Below are 22,833 nucleotides of genomic sequence, written 5' to 3' on the forward strand. Positions count from 1 at the left end.
TTTTGTACCATCCCTGAAAGTAAATCTGTGCTGTGCAATCCTGCACGCCCAGTGCCCAGCACTAATGTCTGACTCTGACTCAAAAGACCTAAAAGTTGTTTATTCTTGCTGCAACTGGCACTCCTGAGAATGAGAAGTCCTTGTTCTGAGTCACAGAGTTCAAATTCAAGTGTTGGACACCCCACAGATAGCCTGATTTTACAGGCTTGGAGGAATTGTTGCCTCTTTTACAGAAAGAGGTGGTGTAAACCTTGGAGTGGTTAAAACCAAGGTCTTTAAATGTTTCAATGAAGTCATAAGAGAAAAAAAGGTTACAAAATTATAACTGAAATTTTAAAAAAATATGTAATTGAAGAGAAACCCTGTATGTGAGGTCTTTTTAAGGAGATGAGGAGAAAAGGAAAGCTTTATGATAGAGTAGACTAAATGCTGTCCTGTTACATGCTTAAATGAGAATCTCTTTGTACCAAGACAAAAGAAAATTGCTGTGGGTCAGGGTAGTGTGATTTACTTTTTTTTCCGCTGGATTGCTACTTTCTGCAGAGATGGCAAGCATAAAAGTCACATCATTGCAAAGTCTGTTTCTTCAGACTAAATGAACTCCCTTGGGAATGGGCATTTACGAGTTGAGTCCTTTTGGTGAAGGGTGCAAGAAGAGCATTCACTAACCATGGTTTAGACAGCCAGAAGATGATTACTCACATGATTCAATGATCTAAACATCACAGGTAATTGATTCAAACCTTTTTCTTTATTTTAAATTAAAGGATAAAAGGCCTGATTTTAAAACTTTTAGTGGAGGTAGTATCTAGTTGTGGAAATGGTGCCTTGAATCTACATGGGACGATTTAAAATCTGGACCCAGAAGTGATGGTAAAACTTAAATTCATAATTTTCCTTTTGTTCCAACCTGTGTAGAACACTGTCTACAAGCCCAAGTATCCAAATTCATTACTCTCTGAATCTATAGGTTTGCCTTACATAAAATAAAATGTATAAAAATAAACACGTTTTGTGTATATAGGATTTTTTTCTTGTGCTTTTAAGCACTGAAATGTGTAAGCCCTGCTCAGTAATAACAAGAACAGCTCTGCATTATCAACCCTGTGTTCAGCAAAAAATCCAAAACACAGCCTCATATTAGCTAGCCACTGGGAAGAAAACTATACCTCAGCTCAAATCAGAAGAGTTATAAGCTCACTTATTACCAATGCAAAATTTATGAGAGTTTTTCCCTGTTATTTCTCACTAAAACCTTGGCAATTTACCCAGACAGCCACTGCACAACTATGGTGGATTTTATCACCTGACTTTGCTCCCATGGTGTTCTTAATGTTTGTCATGCTACCACAAGAACATTTCTTAAATCAGTTTACTGTCAGTGTGTATCACTGAGCCAGGGCATTTCTCTCTTAGCCAGCACACGGTGTTCTGCTGGAAGTTTTCACTTCCTCATTTCCAGAGGCACCACTGTTCTTTGTAATTATCATTCTTAGCGAATCAGACATCTCTATAGAGTCAGCCCTGCTCTGCTGAGCATGCCTGAGCTTTGCCATGAAGAGCACTATTACCACCTTGTGGCTATTTAAGCATCTATTACACTCAGAAGAGTAGTGCTGCAGTTTACTGCAGCCTTCTGAATTGTCAGCCCTCTCTGGTTTATCTTTGCTGTCACCTGCACACACAAAAACTGGAGAACTAAAGCATTCAAACAGCCCCAACATGTTCTGCATGATATTTTAAATCAAAGAAAACAAAAAACCAAAAAAAAGAAAACTATAAACCTTGATATCTGAAACTTTTCTTCTGGGAACCCTTACCATGTTTTCCCCAAAGTTTAGCAAGTTGTGGCTTTTTACCTTCAGGGAAAAAAAATCCAAAAGGGTTGTGAGACAGGGCGTAGTGACTGTCCTGAAACATACTGGTTTAGTAACAGCAAAGGGAAAAATTACTCCCATGTTCATAGTCAACAAAATGAGTACTTGGTAGAAAAGGCACAGCAGAACAAAAAACGAGCCCAGGAATATAGTGTACCTGTCCCTCTGGTTGTGATTTTGCTGGCAAATGGCACCAGGGAGCTCAGAAGGGAAGTGCTATAATACCAACAAAAGATTGTGCATATAGGGTTTCCTGGCTCTTTTCAGAGCAGATGTGTATTCAATGTTCATCTTTTTATTCATACCTTCCTTCTTCTAAAGGAAGGTCCTCCCTGCTGTAAGATATAGCTTCAGCTTTTTATGTGATTCTATTAATTAATTTTTATGTGATTTATTAATCCTAACAGGAATTGAAAGTTCTACAAAAATTTTTCCCAGCCTGGATAGCATAAGGGCAAGGTTTTCAGAAGGTGATGCAAGTCCCTAGCACAATTTTAAGCATTGTGATACCAAAGACTTATAATAAGTCAGAGGAAACTTGGGTGATGCCTGCATGATCAGGTGCTGTCAGGTGTACACCCAGCAGTGCAGGGAGTCCTGTGTGCAATGGCCCAGGACCTGCAATTGTGCTGCCATGGACTTGCCTTGACACTTTCCTGGTAGGTTCTTGGACTTGAGATGTTGGTGAGCTCCTTTTATTTGCTGGATAACACCACATTTTTGCTTAGAAATAGGGAAACCAATAATAACACAGACAGAACTTCGGTACCATAAGTTAATAGTGCTCTTCATGCTTTCATCTATAGAGGGGATTTATTTCAACTTGCTAAGATTAAGATGTGTGTAAAGTTGGATTTATAACAGCACATAAGTTCTTGCTTTAATAATGGCTCATGTTGCATATAAATAATTAAAATTTCAAATTGTGGTGGTAATTCAATACTTGACTTTCCAATCTAATAGATCCAATCAAGTGTGTTTCCGAATCTCAAAACAACTTAACACCTCAAAGAAAAAAAATAGTCCTCAAATTGTTCTTGAAAATAAAGGATTAAAATCCTTTATTGGTTTAATTCTTCTAAAGAATGTATCCTAAGTTTGTCAACTTGAAATGTGACTCCACTATGAATTCACAGAAGGTAGTGTGGTAAAAAATATTAGGGATTTTTCCCCACAAAGGAAAGCCTCCTTTCTGTCCGGCTGAGATGAAGAATAATGCTTATGGTTAATAAATACTACCAATAATAGAAGGAAAAAACAAGTTACATCTTCTTCCCTTTATCCAGTCAACTATCTCTGGCTTATCAACACTGTCACAAATATTGATTTTTGGTAATTACTATGTTTTATGCTAAAACATAGCTACAATGGGGAGAAGAATATCAAAATAATGATTGACATTATAAAATTGTTATGTCTAATTAAGCAGATGTTTGAAGGCTCTGGTGAACAACAAAATACTGTCTCTAATGTGCATTGCAAAAGGAATTCAAACAAAAATGGACTGGACAGCGAGGAAAAATGTAAATTTGGGGGAGGGGGAATTGTTATACAGTTTGAACTATGTAAAATTAGTTAAAATTTCACAGATGTGGGGATCCTTCTAAATAATACACAGAGTATAATTTCTTTAATGGCTAACATCAGTAGATGGTTCTGATAGCCCAAACTGACAGCAGGAACTAAGGAACAACATGCTTTGCAGCAGGTGGAAAGGAGGAGTTGATGGAATAAGGGTGGCTATAGTTTTATTTCTGAAATTTTATTTTTTATGTAAGATCTGAGATTTGTTAAAATTAATTTCTTTTAATAACATTGCTGCACTGGATGAAGTAGGACCTTGGCTGATACAAATAAATTTACTTTCCAGGCCAACAGTACCATTACAGTTAGTTTCATAGGTCAGGATTTAGCCCTCATATGTTGTATTTGATGAGTTTTGTTTTGAAACAGTGGCTAAGTGGGTAATCAGCAGGAATGCCAAGCAGGCACAATTTGCAAAACCGTGTTTTAAAACGTGGTGCAAAAATGTAACATTGAGCTGCAAAAACATGGTTGTTTTTCCTGTCTGCTTCTGCTGGCTCTCCAAGCCTTAGGGTCTGGGTTCATTCTGCTTGATTAGAAGAAGGAAATCCAAATGTCTCATTTAAAAGGTTGTTCTGGATTCAGGGCCAGCACCCAAGCTCTGCTAGCAGGGAGCAGATTCAAATCTTCATTTTTCAGAGCTGCCCTCTTTAGCTCCAGAGCCCAGAGTGCCCCTGGAGAGCCCTAGAAGCAGTCACTCAACAGAAGTGTCCTCAAACTCTGATTTGCAGAAAAGTTGCATCAAGTTCTCACAGAAACCTTTGGAGAAGTCTTTAAGTATGATTTTAATTGCTGCAGAGAACAATAGATATGAAAAGTATCACAGAGCTAATGCTTCCTAAATCTACCAATTTTTGGATCAGAAATTGAAGAAGAAGAATCAGATGACATTATCAAATTACAGAAAGATCTTAGGGAAGTAGGGTGTGATTCCCCTGCACTGTTATCTGAATAAATAGTAAGCAAAGAATACTCTTAAAGACATGACATAGGAACTTAAATTGTTGTAAATAATTGAAGCATCAGTTTTAGATTTTGTCAAGAAATGCTACCTTTAATATTGATAAATGTAAATAACAACCATAATGTTCATAAATCTGATCAATTATTTCCCAATAGAATGATTTTTCATGGAATAGAATCATTCCAAGGAAATACATTATCTTGTGAACATTTTGAAGGGGAAATTATAAAAGAATTACATTCTGAATTAATTATATATGTGTTGATAAGTGATACATAGGCAACATTCATTTTAGAAACGGTAAAAAAATTGCAATTTGAATGGTAACAGGTATTTCAGAATTTCTCCTGAGGCAGACATTCTTTATGAGACTCATGTCTCCTAGCACTCAGAAAGGCTGTATGATTTATATATACTTATTAGGAAAAACGTCTGTGGAGATCAAATAAATTAGAAATGTATAAGTCGAATCTCAAGGGAATTTGATAAAGTTTTAGGGAATAAGTATTTTGATAAAGTTTTTGCTCATTTGCAAGCAAAGAGATAAAATAATTCTCCTCTTTGGTTCGACTCCTGCTTTTCACAGCTCATCTCCAAGAGGTTCTGAGTGTGGCACATGCACTGGCAATTGCTCTGAGGTATGAAAAATCTTAACAACTTGATATTTATTTACCCAGTTACTGAATCTGAGTAGTAAAGGGATCAGTGAGGTGCAGCTTTCTGTGGCTGGGTGATACTCAATCCTCATACAATTAGGTATCAGAATTATAATTTGCATTTATTTAAAAATAAAACACAAAGTAGTGACAGAAGTACTGTACTGTTAATGTGAATTGGTGAAAAATTGTTCTATAACAGTAATAACACTTGAGTCTAAACTTTTGAATTTAGAAAACTCCCAAGGTAATCTGCATTCTGGACAAACTGCAAAATACTTCTCTAACTTGCTTCCATTTTGCTTCACATATCCTGAAATAATTTTAAAATACTTTTGCCATTTTTTGGAGGAGTTATTAATGCATTTCTTCACAGGTTATCTCATATCATATCTCCTCATCTCTTTGGAAATACAAAAGAGCACTCGGGAATATGTCAGAATCTTCTGTAAATGGACTCACACCAAGCTTCTCTTTGACCTCAGGCAAAGGGAGCTGTGGTTTGAAACCAGCCACATTAAACCTTGGAGCAGGATTCTACCAACCCCAGTATCAAACCTCCTCAAACACCCTCAGCACTCTGAGTCCTATCTAATTTTTTATGCTAATGTTGCTGTCTGACCTTTACATGAGTAGACAGGTGGGAAAATACATGTATCCTGTCAGCTCCCTAATGACTTCCTAATCTGAACAGGCTCTTCTGTGCCAGCTGTGCCACCAGAAATCCCCCCTTTTATGCACAACTGATCTGCATTTAAACAAGTTTTAATGAGACTACCTGGCAGGTAGGTGAAACATGGTATGAAACCATAGGGGGTTTTATGTCATAGGTAGTGCTCAGAATTCAGTATTTCTCCAGAATTTTTTTGCCAAATATAGTGATTTCCAGGTTTCTGTTGTAAACTGGGATCAAATGCTGTGCAGCTGAAGGAGTCCTCTTTCATTAATCCCTGGATCAAATTCTAAGGGTTGTTTTATAGCTCTGTGCTCTCATGTCCCTAATTCAGTCTGAAAAAAATTTAATTGAACATTTGGACTTTGAAGGACTTTTCTTCTATGAATATAGCTGTTTCAGAACCTATGGCTTCCACAAAGTCCTGTGCCACAATTTCTTCAGGAGCTGTATGGAAAAGATCTTCTGGGTTTTTCTGGGTGTGGAGTTTAAAAGTGTTACTTGATAAGTTTGTCATAATTTGGCATTTAATATTTATATCCTGGGTTACAGAACAATATTTAAGATTCTCATCTCCTACCTCTTTAGTTTCTCTGTGTATGAAAATCACTGTAAAAATATTTGTCACTTTTCCCCTATGGCTTTTCTGACCTGACAGTGATTCTTTTTCTCTGCAGTGAACTGCCCAGAACTGCTGTTGGTATCAAAATTGGGAACGGTATATTTTCACTGTAATTTCCTTTGGCTTTCTATCCACTGTTGAGGTTTAAAAAAGCATTTTAGAGGACTGTGTACAATAAGCCTGTTACATTTCCTGACATAATTTGGAGCATCAGTATGCGTATGTAAAATTAGAGCTGTTTTCCTCTGCGCACATAGTTTGCTTGCATCAGCATTTAATCTCATCTTCCATTTTATTGTCCAGTCATTCAGCATCATGCAAGCCTTCTGTTCATTGTCAGAGTTAAATTTGCATGAAGGGTAATTTCATATCACTGGCCAACATTTCAAGAAATGTTTACTCTTTTGGGGTTTTTTGGGCTTTTTTTTGGCTTTTGTCTGTAGTGTAAATATAAGTTTGAGTGAATCCTAGACAACAGTGGAATAGAATATATGTAAATAAGTAATAAATTATACAATAAGATAGAAAAGGGGATTTTTATGTTATTATTTTCTACTGAAACATCACATATTTTATCGTCCATTTGCCCCATTGAAACTCATTGAGGATTAAAGGACATTGGACATTTTTATCAGGTGTTTGTCCAAGAGGCTGATTATGGAGACGTTATTCCAAATATTTGAAGAATTTATGTTTGACATGAAGTGATTTAAACATACTTTAAATAAAATGAGTGTTAATAAAATAATAATGTAACTGAAATTGCAAAACTGATCCAGAAGAATGGCCCCTTACTGTGGTTTCCCCCTTCATATTTGCAAAAATAAGAGGTATTACAAGGGTGAAGAAACAAGGTGGGAATTTTACCAGCCTCTATTTCAGAATATTATCAATGTGTTTGAGTGCAGAAATTATTGAATGAATGTATTTGGACTGCTTTTGGTAATTAGTTTATAATAATCTGGTTTCTATAATATATATATGTAACAGTGCAGCACAATGTAAAACCTTGTGATCCTCCCTGTTCAGACAGTGCTGCAAATCTTCCTGATTCTATGAGTTTTCCACTATCTCAAATAATCTCAAATTTCAGAATTTTGAATAACAATTCTAAGAGGACAACTCCAACTCTAAGGAGCTGAAGGTATGCCAATTTGATCAAAGTAATAACTGTTTTCTAATTCTATCCTCTTATTTATTTATTTATTATTTATAATTTCTTATCCTTCTTGAAAAGGAAAGAAATTCAATGCTAAAATGAAGTTCCTTTTATTTGATCATAGATTCAGCTGCTTTGCCAGAGATAGTTTGCTACTGGGTTCTTCAAACAGATCCTGGATTTTAACAGTCAATGGACCAAAGTTCAAAGTCCATGGAAGACAATGAAAAGAAAACGTCTTGATTTCAGTGACCTCCGCTTCAAGGTTGTGTGAGAAGTGTGGACATTACTAGTGGAAATGATTTTGGACTTACTGAGCTATACTAATGTACAGAGGTTAAATATCACTCTATTCTTTTTTTTTACATTTTGGGAAGCCTGTAAATTTGCTAAACAATGTTGAACTAGCAGCATGTATATTAGCAGTGTATACTTTTTTCATTACTCTTAAAAACCAAAAAGAAATCCAGTAAAACATAGTGTGAAGGGTTTGCTCCGAAGCTCACTGGATCTGATGGAAAGTGGAAACATGAGGCATTAGATCAGAGGCTGAGTGATTATCACAGGGAGAGCACAGAATGACAAGGTGGGATAGCTGTGTGGGTACAAAGCACACACTAGTGGCTTGGCTTTTAGAATTCTGCTATGCTACAAGGGAAAATGATTAGATAATAAAGGTCTGCAAAATTTCTGTCAGTCTGTGCACTCCAGTGCATGTCAGCATTTTGAAAGGATGATATTTCCCTGCACTGTGCAGAGGCTGAAAGTCATCTGAATATGAAAGACCTTTCCAAGGTTCTGTATCCTCTCAAACCTTTCCTCAGTGTTGATCTGACATTTATTGTGTGCAGGCCTAGCATCCTGGTCCAGTACATCAAAGCTGTTTTGCATGGATTAAACATGGATCCAAGTGCTTTGCTGGACTCAGAATAAAGCATCTCATGAAGTGCATTTCTAATCTTGCAGCAGCCAGGAGTTTTTCTCATTAAGGATCACAGCCCCAGTGTTCTTGATGGTGAGGAAATCCTGTACCTAGGATTTGTGTAAACCTGCACAGAACTCCTACATTTGCATTGCATCAAGGCATGCTCCAGCCAGTGGGCTGGTGTAGTACAGGTGAATAATATCAAATTCATTATGAACAGGAGTTTATTTCATGTCTATGACGACATGAAGAGTGAGTAATGTTTCCTTGAAGCACAGAAGTATAGACAGATCTGTGACTTAAAATGATTCTGCATGGCAGCACTCTGAAGTCGCTGTTATTTTCCTGCTATTTAAAGTACCCAGTACATAGTGTATATGCTTTATTTTGCTCTAATATTGCAGAGTACAGATGCAGTGTAATATTACAATTTACCCCAGACTTTGTATATGACGCATTGTGTGCTGGTATGTACATAATTTTAAAGTGAAACTACTTAGTTGCTCTTTATTTTTATTTTATCATTTATCTACAGAAAAATTTTACCAAAGCAAAATTATACACTGTAACACTGCAGGAGAGGGAAGGAAGGGGTTAAAAAAAAAAAGCAAAAAAATAATCCAACAAACCAACCAGAGGGCAGAACACTGTTTATCATTTATCAGATAAATGCAAACCATACTTCTTAACTTCAGGTCATTTTGGTCTTTTGTTTAGAATTCAGTCAAAATCTACACTGCAACAAAAGAAAAATGCATTCTTCAAGACTGGTTCATTTCCTCTGGTGTAGGTAGCTTGTCAAGTGCTCCCACCTCTGCAAGATAGGGGGGAAAAAAGATAATTAACACATATGTAAGCATGCATATTTATCTTAGCAACTAAGTAATGAAATCTAGTTTCAGTAATATAATTTTTTAATACTTTTCTCAACTATAAGAGTGAAATCTTTGAGCTTTTCTTATTTTAATTTACAAGATATTGGGGATTTTTCTTTTGGATGTCAATAATATCTTCCTGATACAATTTCAACATTTTAGAAACAGCAGTCACAGAACAACAATTATATTAATTTTATTATGTGCTGGATCCCAGCATCTCATTAGACTTAATATTATCTAGTTACAGCTGCCATCCTACTTGTTGCTCATTATGAGGAGCACTTAAAGCTGGAGGGAATAATTTCCAAGAGAATGAGATGAAGGCCACTTTTAGTTATTAGCAAGGTACTTCTTAGCAGTAAAAATACTGCCTTTTTCTCACAGATTAAATGTATATCTAATTTGAATAATTAGTGCCTGAATCTGAACCCCATGAGTGGGGCTTTTCCCCCTTCCCCCACCAAGGCACATACCTAAAACAGTGTATTTAATGTAGTAAGGGTTCATTTAAGCAAATGTCTTAAAGGATTTCTATCAAGAAAAAATATGGTTTTCACCTGCTTCATTTACAGTTCTGTGTTTGTGTAAGAGTTTGTACGAAGCCTTTCCAATAAAGATTGTTAAGATATGATATGTGATAACATTATGTGTCTGTTGCAGCCTGAAAATACAAGAACTATGGAAAAAGCCAGTCCTGGAGATTCATTTCTTGTTTCTGATGAGGACATGGCAATACCACCACCTTTTCTGAATAAAAAACCAACTGTTAGTCATCACCATCCTAAGAAGGGAGCCTTTTTAGCTCACTTGTTCCAGGGAAGAAGTAATTTGTAGTTCTGTGAGATGCCTTTTACTTTATTGTCTGATTTAGCAGCTTCTAACCTATGCAGAGGGTGTGCGTGAGTTTAGCTTGTTTTACACCCTTTTTGTTGTGTCCAAACATTGATTTTACTTCTTAGGCTCATACAGCAGAGTAAAGGAGTGGTTTGGGCTCTTCCTTCACAGTGATAAAACAAATAAACTACTGCTTTGTCCACAGTAGATTAGATATGCTAATAATCTACTTTAGATATGTATTTGAATTATTTCAGGCCCTTAGGACTAACTATAAAGAGGTTCTGTTTTCAAATGCAAATTCAATTCAATAAACACTGGACTCACATTTTCAGTAATGAGAATTATTTTCCTTGGGTTGATACAAATAATAAAGAAAACAATGAGTAAAAAGCATCTGGGTATGCAGAAAATGAACCCATCTGTTGAAAGTCTCTTTTAATAATGAAATTAAAACACAAATGTACACACAGTTCCACAGCATACACTTGCCACAAAGCTGCTTAAAATTTGTTGTATACAAAAGGAAGAATATTGAAGTTACTGATTCATTGAATTATCTACGTCTTGAGACAAGAAAAAACCCTCAAACATCTGCAGTAGAATAACTTTTTTCTACCTGGTGGTTTCTTTGCAACTCTGTGTTATGGTTTTATACATTGTGTAGACCGTTTCAGAAAAGCTGAAGGGGTTTTTATAAGCTGAACATTGTGGATTTTGGGGGCTTTTTAAAAGCAAAACTAATGAAAACTCGGCACCAGATAAATGTCTTCTTCACTGAATTCCATAGTGAAGTTACCATTCTTACAGAATCAGCTGTAAGCTCAGCATTACAGTTCTTGTCACAATCATGAGGCTGTGCAGAGTTTTCACTTCAGAGCATTCTGAGCTGTTTGCCAACCTTCAGCTTGGTGGTGTTGCAATTTTAGCATGCAACTTTATCGTAGAATATGTGCAAAAAGGGAGATGTATTTCTTTAGTCACTAGCAAGTGGTGGAATGGTATCAGAACTCTGCTGCACTGGGTCTCCACTGAGCTGTGATTTTTCAGGACCACTGAACTCTGTGTGTGAGTGATGCCAAGTTCTGTTCCAAGCCCTGCACACTCAAATCTGCAGCAGATGTGTACATTAAGGGATGGTCTTGTCTCCTCAGTGAAACTTCTACCAGAAACTGTGAAAGATTAAAAGGTATTCACTAACCTTTCAGGTGCAAGTAAGTCAAAAATTCGATTACTGTGCGCACAATGTTTTCATCAGCCATGGGTCTTCCAAGGCTCCCTGTGAAAAAAGCTGGTTGTTACTCATGGTTCAAAGATACATCTTATGAAATATTGTGGCTAAGTTTATGAGTACTCTAGGGAGGGAAAAAAGCCCCCAAACTATCTGAAATTTCTTTTTCCTTACAATCCTTGATGGGAAACCTCATTTCATGGAAGGGCTACCTATAATGTAGGTGACTGCAATTCTCCGAATCAAAACCAGCCGGCTTTGTGCCATTGCTGCATAGCAGCTGCTTGGGCACCTTCATGGTTGTGGTCTCTAGGCCTTATGAGATCTGTTCCAGCTCTCTCCCTTGTGTCCACCTGAGCCTGCAGGGATAGGTTAAATTTAAAATTTAGCAAACAAATTCATAGCTTTACAGAACAGTTAAAAGTTCGTTCATGTAACCTGAATCCAAATAAGCCTTTCCAATAAGCCTTTCAAATGATCTACAGGTGATTTGTAGCCCCAAACCTAGGCCTGGGTGTTTTTCTGGAAGTCCAGAGAATCATGTTTTTTCATAGGTATCTAATCCAATACACTTGTCTTCGAGTTGGTGAGAACAGCTTTTTGATGCTATTTTAATGGCCTAATGGTTGCTTGTTACTGCACCTTTGAGAAGGATGCTTTCTGCATGCATCTGTAAATGAGAGATACGAAAAATCAGCAGGGAGTTGGAAGAAGACACCTTGTTATTTTTAGGAGGATGGAGAACTCCTCTCTGTTAAGAACAAATGGTAAGTAATTTCCCCAAGATTTTTAATTCTCTGCACACAGATGTGGGTACCAGATGTAACAGTCCATTATTACATCACTGAAAACATTATCAGATGGGTCAGAAGGCAGCCTGAGCACAAATTTAAAACATTGATGAGGGTTGCAAGGGACACAAAGGCTTCTGGTACACAGAGAATAAGCACTTAAGAATGCATTTAATAGGCTTGCACCTAAAAATCTTGTCTTCCAGTCTTTGAAGTCCCACAAAAATGTTATTATTATTTGCATTAATAATAGTCTTTTATTTGAATTTTTCCTTAATTTTTAAATCACCTAACCTCTTATGGATTTTTTTATTGTTATATTAGTCACATTTTTACCCAGATTTTCTTATCCATGTGATATTTTTTGGATAAATATTATTCCTCAGTAACTAGGAAATATTGTACTTATGCACTGCTCTGCTATTGACCTTAATTCTGTAGAGTGGATAACTTGCAGATTTCAATAAACAAACCATTATGATCTCAAAGACTTGACTGATTATGCTCAGAGATAGTTGTCGTTTTGTAGTGGGTTTTTTTCCAGAAGCTAGTGTTCAGTCCCTAATACAGCTTACAGATTTTTCTAGGTTATCTGGAGAGTTTATAAATTTTGCAGCATTCCTTCAAGGAGGGCACAGTCTTTTGCATGAACTTTTACATTGTTTTTGACTGGCCATATATTGTTTTAACACCAGCATTTGAGACAGCAGCATCGGTTTTTTCCCTTAAAAACCAACAAACCAACCAAAGCACAGCACCAAAAAAATATTACACACAAATCCCCACTCTGTAACTGTGTACCAGAACTGAACTGACAGTCCTTCAGAGAGTGTTAACAATTCAGAAATTTAATAATGTTTCTCTTCCCTTTAAGAATTATGTATGTATGAGATTGTAATTAAGCACCTGTCCTTTATTTATGAACTTATTTAGTGTTCACTATATTTATACTGTACTGGATATATTTAAAATAAGCTCCAAAACCTTTACTTTGCCCCCATTAGTGCAGTGATAAATGCACTCAGTAAGTACTGTGGACACTTTTATCAGCCTAAGGATGAGATTCATCCCAACTCAATTTAGATGTCTGCAGCACGTTTAGTTTCTCCTCAGGATTTAAAACAGGTTTTTCTGGAGGTTTCTGCACCTTAACATGAAATAGGTGTTCAAAATAAAACCTAAAAATTGTCAGCTTCTCTTCATAAGGGAGTCTAGACACATATTTTAGAGGCTCAGCTTTGGATGACAAATCCAGAACAAGGCTGCACCCTTTTCATTACCATTTACTAAATTCTGACACAGGCAACAACTAAGCATTTTTACTTCAGTTGTGACCAGGTCCTCAATCTTTTAAGGAAGATAATCCACCTTGCTTAATCATAGGAAATACTGAGACTTTGTATTTTCTATAGACTTCATTACTGACAGCCTTTCTGGACAGTCTTCTGTGCCAAAAAACAATTAACTGTGGAGTGGCTAGAGAGACATTTGAAATACTTCTTTGGACATATGAAAAGAAGAAAAAAAACCCAAAGTTTCTTCAGAGCAATATGATCTATTACACATTTAAAGCAACAAAATTATGATACATCTTCCTAATCATTTAGATGTTGTAATCGATGACCATGGAAATATCAAACTGAATGGCCAAATGTCATTTTTCTTCCTTTCATATGTTTATTAGGATTTCTGTTGAAATGCAGAGGTTTGTATCCAAGTGGTGAATTCAAAAGCAAATAAATTTCTTAATATAAAAAAACAAATAAAAAATGCTGCTTTCCAGGTTTTCATTACCTGCTTTAATATCTTCATCAGGCGGTATTTCACGTTTACCGGTGAAACCATGCTTGTCATTAAAGGATCTGTGGTTATCTACTGCATCTGATAAATAAATTAAAAATCAGAGGAGTTAATTGACTTAGCAACAACCTTTCCTAAATTGCTTGCTTTTCATGGATTTAAATGAAAATATCATGATGGGTAGTTTGATGTACAAAATTACAAGAAGTTAATGTATCATTAAATACAGTAACCTTTCTTCCAAATTTGTGCTTCTGATTTATCTAAATTACAGTCCCAGTCCTGTGCTACATACTTGCTGAAGTTATTACTGTAAAGAAAAAATGTAAGGGTATATCTGCATGTAAACTGGGAAATTGTTCTTACTAGTCTTTCCTCTCTCTTCAAAAGTGTTGCTGGAGTGTATTGAAAAGAAAATTGCAGATAGTTTACATAAATAACCTCCAGAAACTCTGACATGCCCCTGGTGCCTCTTCTCCCCGCCTTGCAAGGAGCATTTCCTTTATCAGTAAAAGCTGATCAATATGACCTGCAACAAAGGATGATTCCTATTATCCAGTCTTAGATATAAAATATAAGTCTTTGACAAGCACAATTCCCCACAGTGTTTTTCCAAATTTGCTTAGACCTGCTTTGTGCAAATACACTTCCAGACATTTACAGAACCAGTAAATACATTTAAGATGCATTAGACTTCTTTTCTTTTTTTATGTATCCTCATTGTTAGCTAAAAGAACGAAGAGTGTTGGAGTGAGTATGTGTAGTGTTTGTCTATGAGGTACTGAGATGGAAAATATAGAAACATTGGTGATTAATTTTACCATGCTCACAGGAATTAATAGTAAAAGGACAAATATTGGAGACAACTTAGTTCTGCATTACTTTTCTTACAACCTCTATTTGTTATCTCCACCTGTGAACCAGTACTCCCGTATACTGATATTTCACAAAGTGAACTATTAACAGTCTTGAGTATGTAAGTTGCTGTTTTAATTTATTTTGCTTTAACTTTTTAATTTTTTTTAAACTTCACTTGTTAAAGTGAAGTAGTGAAAATTTATAAAAAGATTTAAAGGTGAAATCTGAAATACATAGAGAAGTGCCAAATGCCACATTTTGTCATTCTGCCCTTGACAGCTAAGATGCTGTAAGATTTTTTAACCCTTCTGGTGGTGATGTATTTGTCATATGAAAATTACAGTTCAGAATGCACAAAACGTGAGCAGATGTGTTTCTGGACATAAGACTTCCCATGACACTTCTTTAGAAAAGAATAGCAGTTGTCTAAGACAACTCAGTTCTATGATAGGCATGGAGTAAACATCTAAACTGGTGTTTTCCCAAATGAGTTTCTTCAGTCTTGCAGGTTCAAACAAAGCTGCTATGTTCAGAGACGTGAATAACACAATTTCTGCATTTTGAAATAATGAAAAACAAAAAAAATGAGCCTCACTTACGTGGCCCAAGTAGATAACCAGCACTATTCAAAGTCCAACCCCTTTTGTCTTTCGCCTTAAAGAAAAAAACACAAGTATGTTATTGCACGACCTACACTCAAAACGACATTCTTTTAGCAGAGGAGAAAGGCTCAAAAGCAAGAAAAAATATTTTAAAAATAAAGCCAATTATATTGAACTGAATATTCATGGTGAGCTCTTGCCCCCTCCCTAAGTCTATAGTGTCGCTATTGACACCCATGTGGTTTGACAGCTTTGCACTACATAAATGCTGACTGCAAATCGCACTTTGGAGGCAGAAATTTCAACTTTATACTCGAAGTTTATATTACCACCTGATAGCCACCTTAGCAAACAGCAATGCTTCTTTCTATTGCTTGGGTTTACATGACAGCCTCTTCCTAAAAGAAGTCCCTATGTACATCATCTCTTCTGAGGCTGTTGGGACACCCATTCCGTTTTGGTCTAACAGCTAGACATTCTTAGTCATGGTATTTTTTACAAGGGAGTAAGTATTTAAAATCTACAAAAAAAGCAAACTGTTTATAGCCCAAAATGGTTTTGAGCACTGCATCCTTTGCAATCCCGATCTCTAAGAGCGGTGCGTACCCGTGGGATGCTCACGGCTCCTCGCTAGCTCAGACACGGATACTTACTGAGAAAACCAGCCCGAGTGTTTCCGAGAGGGTGGCACAAAGGATTAGAGACAGAAACAGCAAACTGGTGCACCTCTGCATCTGCAAGAAAGCGCAGCGGGGTGAGCGCTGCCCGTCCCGGGGCAGGGGCGGGGAAGCGCGGGCGAGCCGGGGATCCCGCTCCCCACGGCGGCTGCCGGGCCGGGGGAAGGGCCGGGGCTGGCTCCCTTGCTCCGGGGTGGGTACCTTGCTCCGGGGCCGTGTCCCTCGCAGCGCTGCCGTGGCACGGAGCGGGCTGGTCCCACGGCGGCTCTCCCCGCACGGCCGCGCTCCCGCCGCGCTTTATGCACCCGGAGCCGCCCAGCGCCTCCCCCGCCTCCCCCGGACACGGCCCCCGGCAGCCGCAGGCAGGGCTGGAGCCACCGCAGCCCCGGCACGGGCACTCGGCAGCACCGTGCAGGCAGCCGGGAGCTGCTGCCAGGGCCAGCAGCCCTGCCCTGCCCCGGCAGCGGGGGCCGAGCGGGGACAGCGACTGCACATCGCTTCTGTCACGGACAGCGGCTGCACATCACTGCTCAGGGACTATGGACAGGGACTGCACATCAGTTCTGTCACAGTCAGGGACTGCACATCACTGCTCAGGGACTATGGACAGGGACTGCACATCACTGCTCAGGGACTATGGACAGGGACTGCACATCACTGCTCAGACTTTTCCACTCCCGTGTCTGCGTGTGCTGCAGGCGGACCAGGGCCCCGGCGTTTGGGGACAGTGATGACTTCACACAGCTCTGCTCTGCTTCCCAGCCCTGCTGCTCGCTCGCGGCCCCTGAAACCCCTTTGAGTCGTGCCCGGTGCTCCAGCATCAGTGAGAGGAGCTGCTAGAAGTCTGTACTTCCTTCTGTATCTGAGACAGCACTTCTTTCAGGGTTATTTTTAAAAGGCAGGGATTTAGCTCTCTGCAGTGACTAGACTAGCCCTGGCCTGTGCCTTCACAGCCAGCAGAATTTCACCGGTTTGCTTATCTTAGTTGTGGTTACAGTTGGCATCGGGATGTGCAAAACTGAATTACAAAGCAGAGAATCCAACATCAGTTCCATTTTCACACCCCACCCCACCAAATTGTACCTTCTCTGTAACAAATCATTTTTTTCACCGTAAGTCCCTCAAGTCCATTTCTCTTTCAAGGAGAAAACATCAGAGATGTTGCACAGAATAAGTTATACTTACAGCTCCTTTCCCAGAAACTGCTAAACAGTCTCTGCAAACTTTTGAACAACACATTTATCATCCACTAATCTAAAAGAAAACTTTTTTTTTTTTTAACTTTAAGGTAGCATAATGTTCACCCAAGCTAGGAGTAGAAACTGTGTTTTGTATTTCTATTTCCTATTCTCTTTTGTCAGATGCAGTAGGGTTATTATAGTCTAGCCTTGTCTTTGGGTCTCTGAGCAAAAACTGCTGTGATAAAGTTTATTTGATGCAATTTTAAATGCTGGTGTACCTACATAGGAAGCTCAGTTTTGCAGATTTTGATACTTTTCATAATTTGTTGACGGTGTTCTCTCAGCTATTGCATGATCCTCACGATTCAGATTAGATAGATATGGAAAACGGCAGTATAATTTTTGCAAAGTGATATGTTTTCCTTTACATTATCAAAAGTGCACTTGTGACTGAAATTCCCTAGCTTTCAGCTGTTAAATTCCACTAAATAATTTTTGAAACGTGAAGCTTCTTTGTCCCACAAAATGTGTTTGTTATGTTATCTGAAAAAAAACACAGAAGTTACATCAACAGATGTGAAATTTTGCATTCAAGAATGTGTGTGTTAATTCTGCGAACTTTGACTAATTTTATTTTTGATGTTCCTGTAAAATGTATTTGAAATGGATTTGAACCTGCTGTTTTTATTCTGATTTTTCATCCAGAGTAATTGCACCTTCGTGTCAAATTAGAGTGAAATGATCTCTTCATCTCCACTAGAGTCAGATGCAAAAGAAAGCCTTCTTGGATACTGAAAAGCTTAATCTATCACTTGCTCTTCAAACTTTTTTGTCTTGGTCTATATTTATGTTAGTGTCAATTAAATAATTTTATCAGTCATTCCTACAATTGATGTTCTCATTCCCACAATTTTCTTTCTCAAGAATGCTATTACTCTTTTTTTCATTCCACAGAAATCTGAAATCTCACTGCTCAGAGAAAAAAAAATGAGCATTAGTCTAAAGCCTGCCTTTCCAACCTTAGCTTGACAAATGGCCATCTCTGTGACTGCACAGCTTGCTTTCATTGATGAGACCCTTCAGTGTACTAATTCCTTCATTGATTTATTTATTGTCTGGTTAATTGGAAAGGCCAAATGCAATTTGCAGTAGCTGTTAGGTTATGCCTAATCCTCACCAGAAGTCCATCATCAGATAAACTCACAATGAAGCTCATCGAAAATTCACTCAAGTCAATGGAACAATAAGAACTGATAACAAAACTGTCCCTGATGTTTCTAAACTGATACATGAGATGCAGGATTGGCTGTCTCACACAGCAATATGTATATGTAATTTTACAGATGTGATTGTAACTGGGTTTCAAAAATAATTAAAAGAAAAAGAGGGAAGAATACTGTTTGCAGCCAGAGCAAAAAGCTTTGAATTTTTAAGGAAATAGTGATGTGGATTAAGTAAAGGACAGTATTGAAACATTGGATTTGGGAAATAAAATTATTGCATTTTTGTCACTAGAGATTTAATTTGGAGAAAAAACAGTAAATTCTAAGAATTCTACCATGTCTTTAATTATAAAAATGTCTCTTTTATACAATTGATAAGGTAGGATGGACCACTTAAATTTTAATTAGCAAAAAAATAAACCAAACAGGACAGGTATCTTGTATAGTAGGAAAAACACTGCATGAAAGTGGATTTTGCATTATTATTTCAAAGGGTCTGGAGTCTGCAGTTGACTCCCTTCACAGCTGATATTACTAAGAGATAATGAATGAAGCACAAAAAAGCATGTCTGCTATTTCTGTGTTGAAGTTGTCCAACAGGGTTGTTTTCACCAACTCACCAATGAATGTTAAAATCAAATCTTAGAAACCACTGCAGTCACAGTGATGACCATCTGCACAAAAAAATGAGTGAGGTTTTTTCTCACTTCCCAGGCAACATCAAGTGTAAATATATTGTTTAAGACCTTTCTCAGATGTGTACACAAAACCTCTAACATTATATGAGCAATTGTAATGAATTCTAGGCTTGGGAGACAAATTACCAAAAAAAAATGTCTCCCATATATGAGTAATTCAGTGAAACAATGACATTGCAGAAAGTGAATGCTTTATTGGAGAAGTGTCATCACCCAGTTAACTAGAAAAGATTGGTTGCAGAAGTTTCAAGATGCCTATTTTGAATCCTATTCAATATTTACCAGGTGATCACCAAAATGCAGTGACACCAGTAACTTACATTGCTATCTTTTCTGCACTGGAAACTATTTTAAATTTTTGAGATCAGTGTTTCCACCCTGAATAGAGAGATTTCTTGTAACTGAGCATGGAGAACACAAATGCAAGACTTTCTTCGGCTAAGTCTGAGTGGGAAAGGCGCAGATCTGTTTCTAACCGAGTATGGATGCAGAGATCTGAGTGTCCAGAAGCAGAGAGGCATTCCAGTTGCCATCAAGGCTGTGAACTACTTCACTGATCTAAAGGCTTATTGCTACTCTTGTAGTAAATGAGTCTGGTGGTTCTGCCAAAGCTGAAAACTTAAAACAAGTTTTTCTTTCAGCTCAAAACCATAACCCTGGCCCTCAGTATTTACATCTCAGCTGCTCACTGTTAACCTAAGCAGAGATAAGCTGAAGATGATGCTGTCTGCATTTATCTGAAGATGACAGAACTTCAATATGCAACTATCATTCTGTAAGTAGCTTGCTCTTAAGCCTTGAAGAAACCTCATGGTTATTCTTTCCCTCACATGTATAGAATTACTTCCTCTTTAGTTGAGGTAGAACAGAGAACAGGTTGTTGTGTTTTGTTTTTAAGAAATATTAATAAGAGAAGGTAATTTCCTTCATCCTTCAACCCTTTGCTTTGTTTTCTTCCCATTTTGTAATTTCTGTGAAACATAGGCAATTTTCACCAAGTGATTCTGTTGCACATTTTACCACCTCAGCATCAAATCGAACTAAATATTATGGATATCTTCCGAATGAAAGGCAATTTTCTATTCTAAATTACACTGATATCAATCAACAATTTCCTATTATTACATCATTCACTGTGCTACCAGAGCTATTATTCACAAACATATACCATTGCATCAAAACTGTGACTACTGCATAATTTTCTGTATTTTTTAAATTATTTTTGATTCAAGAAGCATGGTGAATTTTTAGACTAATTGTGTATCTATAGAAAAGAAACCACAGAATAAACACTTCAGAGAAAAATCCTGGAAGTTAGCTTCTATACACATCAATAATGTTGTGAGAAATTATAAGAAAAAAATCTTGATTCCTGCTTCCTTACAGGCAAATAATGTATCAATTTGGATAAGATAAGCCAGTAAGTTCAAACCTATCATGGATTTCTTGACAGCACAAAGACACAAGCTTCATTTCCTAAAGAAGTCAGATAGAACCACAGGCTCTCCTGATGACAGTTTATCTGAGAACTGAGAATTCAAAATATTCTAAGAAATCCCATTTTCAAGTGTTTCTGGTATGAATAGTAGTGGATCAATGCAGATTGCACACCCCACTGCCGTTCCCAGCCTATGCATCCCCAGACATTTCTATTTGGGCAAAGAGGATACGTAATTGCAGAAGGCTCACTGAAGTTCCAGGAGAGCCACTGCCCCAGCTATTTCCTTTGTAGCCAAGAAGGATGGGTCAGAGGCACTGCCTCTCTCAGAAGCAAACACAGCTTTATACATCCCAGCTCTGTAAGGCTGAGTCTGGCACTCAGCTCCTGCTGATGTTAGAGCTCAGCTTCTCTGACTCTCTGAGTCCAAGTGGGATCCTCTGACTCAAAGAGCTGATTCAGGATTTATAGGATTTGTATAAAGGAGCAGAGACTTCTTTACCAAACTCTGAATTCTGATGCTTACCTGAAGGAGGCTGGTTCTTGGCACAGTCTTCCATTGAATTCCTCACTCACCAATGACTTCCTCCTCCTTTGATCAGCTTCAGGGGCAGCTCACACCTACCAAACACAAGGCAGTTTCTGGTCCTGCAAGACCCCAGGAGGAATTCCTGCCTACCAAATCCTTTTAGGGCCACATGCTGTTTAACATCCTCCTCTGTGCTCTGGATGATGGAATTGAAAGCACCTTGACCAAATCTGCTGGTGGCACCAACCTGAGTTTGCATTGAACAGGTCAGAAGGGAAATCTTACAGGGAGAGCTGGGCAGGCTGGAAGAGGGGGATGGAAAGAACAGTGTGAAGTTTAACAAAGACAAGTGCAAGGCTATGCCCCTGGGATGGCATAACCAAAGGTACCAGGACAGGCTAGAATCCATCTGCCTGAGGAGGAGCCTCGGTGAGAAGGACCTGGAAATCCTGGACAAGCTAACATGAGCCCACAGTGCGCTGCTGCAGCAAGGAAGGCAAATTGGATCCTAGGCTGGATCCATGGAGCATAACTAACAGAGATAGAGTCTGATCATCCCAGTCTGGTCAGCACCTGCCAGGCCACACCTGTGCCCAGTCCTGGTATGCACCATTCAAAAAAAAAACCATAGACACATTAGAGAGGGCTCAAAGGAGGGTCACAAAGGTGATCAAGGAGCTGGAGAACCTGCTCTGTGGGGAAAGACTTAAGGAGTTAGGTCTTTTCATCACCCTGGAGAAAAGGCTCAAGGGAATCTCATCATAGCTTTCCAGTTCCAAAAGTCAGCCACAAAAAGCATGAATGCTCTCTGTTCACAAGGGCACACACGGAGAGGACAACGAGCAAAGGGCACAAGCTGTACTCAGAGAGGTTTCATTTTGATGTAGGAGAAGAATTTTTTACAGTGAAAGCAACCAATGTCCCAGGGCCTTAGTGGAGTCCCCATCATGGAGGTTTTAAAGTCAAGTGGTCAGGGTGCTAAACAAGAGATGAATTTTCAAGATCCATTCCAACCTGAGCTAAATTACGGTAAGTGCAAATTACGTGTATTAAAGTGAGAAGCTGCAGGAAAGCAGGTCAGTGATTTCATGGCTCTTATCTTTTAACAAGACACAGTGCCAGCTGCTTCATTAGCAAGTATGTTGCAACTTTATAAAACAAAAAGCCTCACAAGCATGCATTTCAGACATGAAATGCATTCACAGTAATTGAAAAAGGAGCTACAGAATAATACTTACATCAAATATCTTCCAAAAGTGTTTTTATATTAAGTTCATTGAAGCGTTAAAAAAATAGGCTGAATGCTAAAAGATGGATATTCAGCTACAAAATATAATTTTGTATCTTGTTTGTTAATGGCTTTTATTTTGTTAAAGCACAAAATAGAGTTAGCAGGATGATCATACGCAGCCTTCATTATCGTACTATAAGTGCACCCTGTTAGTCCTTTTCTGCTATGATAAGAAATAACCCATTCCATCTCACAAGCTCACTGTGTAACTGGAAAACAGGTTAGAGAAAATTGGGTGGAATACCTCTCTTGTCCTTGACATCCCTTACTCTGTTTAATTCCAAGCGGACCTGAGTGCTCCTCATCACATCTGTGCATACTCTGACAACGTTCCTATATTCC

The 22,833-nt window shown here is 38.1% G+C and overlaps 1 protein-coding gene across 1 annotated transcript; it reads right to left on the bottom strand.

The window, feature by feature from the left end:
- Positions 1 to 8,956: 8,956 nt before the first annotated feature.
- Positions 8,957 to 16,442, bottom strand: GAL (galanin and GMAP prepropeptide). Its single transcript, XM_033062960.1, has 6 exons — positions 16,333 to 16,442; positions 16,108 to 16,188; positions 15,452 to 15,506; positions 13,989 to 14,075; positions 11,374 to 11,451; positions 8,957 to 9,274 (listed from the first exon to the last, which is right to left on the bottom strand). The coding sequence occupies exons 2-6, from the start codon at positions 16,186 to 16,188 to the stop codon at positions 9,222 to 9,224; spliced, it is 354 nt and encodes a 117-aa protein (XP_032918851.1). The 5' UTR covers positions 16,333 to 16,442; the 3' UTR covers positions 8,957 to 9,221.
- Between the last annotated feature and the right edge of the window lie 6,391 nt (positions 16,443 to 22,833).

The sequence above is a fragment of the Catharus ustulatus genome, chromosome 6 (genome assembly GCF_009819885.2).
Source record: "Catharus ustulatus isolate bCatUst1 chromosome 6, bCatUst1.pri.v2, whole genome shotgun sequence".
Taxonomy (NCBI): domain Eukaryota; kingdom Metazoa; phylum Chordata; class Aves; order Passeriformes; family Turdidae; genus Catharus; species Catharus ustulatus.

Bases quoted from the DNA above. Each gene is read 5' to 3' on its own strand.
- GAL (XM_033062960.1), bottom strand. From the start codon at position 16,188: ATGCAGAGGTGCACCAGTTTGCTGTTTCTGTCTCTAATCCTTTGTGCC. The intron at 15,507-16,107 runs GTAAGTATCCGT...TTTTTCTTTAAG, and splicing joins CACTCGGGCTGGTTTTCTCA to GCGAAAGACAAAAGGGGTTG. The intron at 14,076-15,451 runs GTAAGTGAGGCT...TTTATTTATCAG, and splicing joins TGGTTATCTACTTGGGCCAC to ATGCAGTAGATAACCACAGA.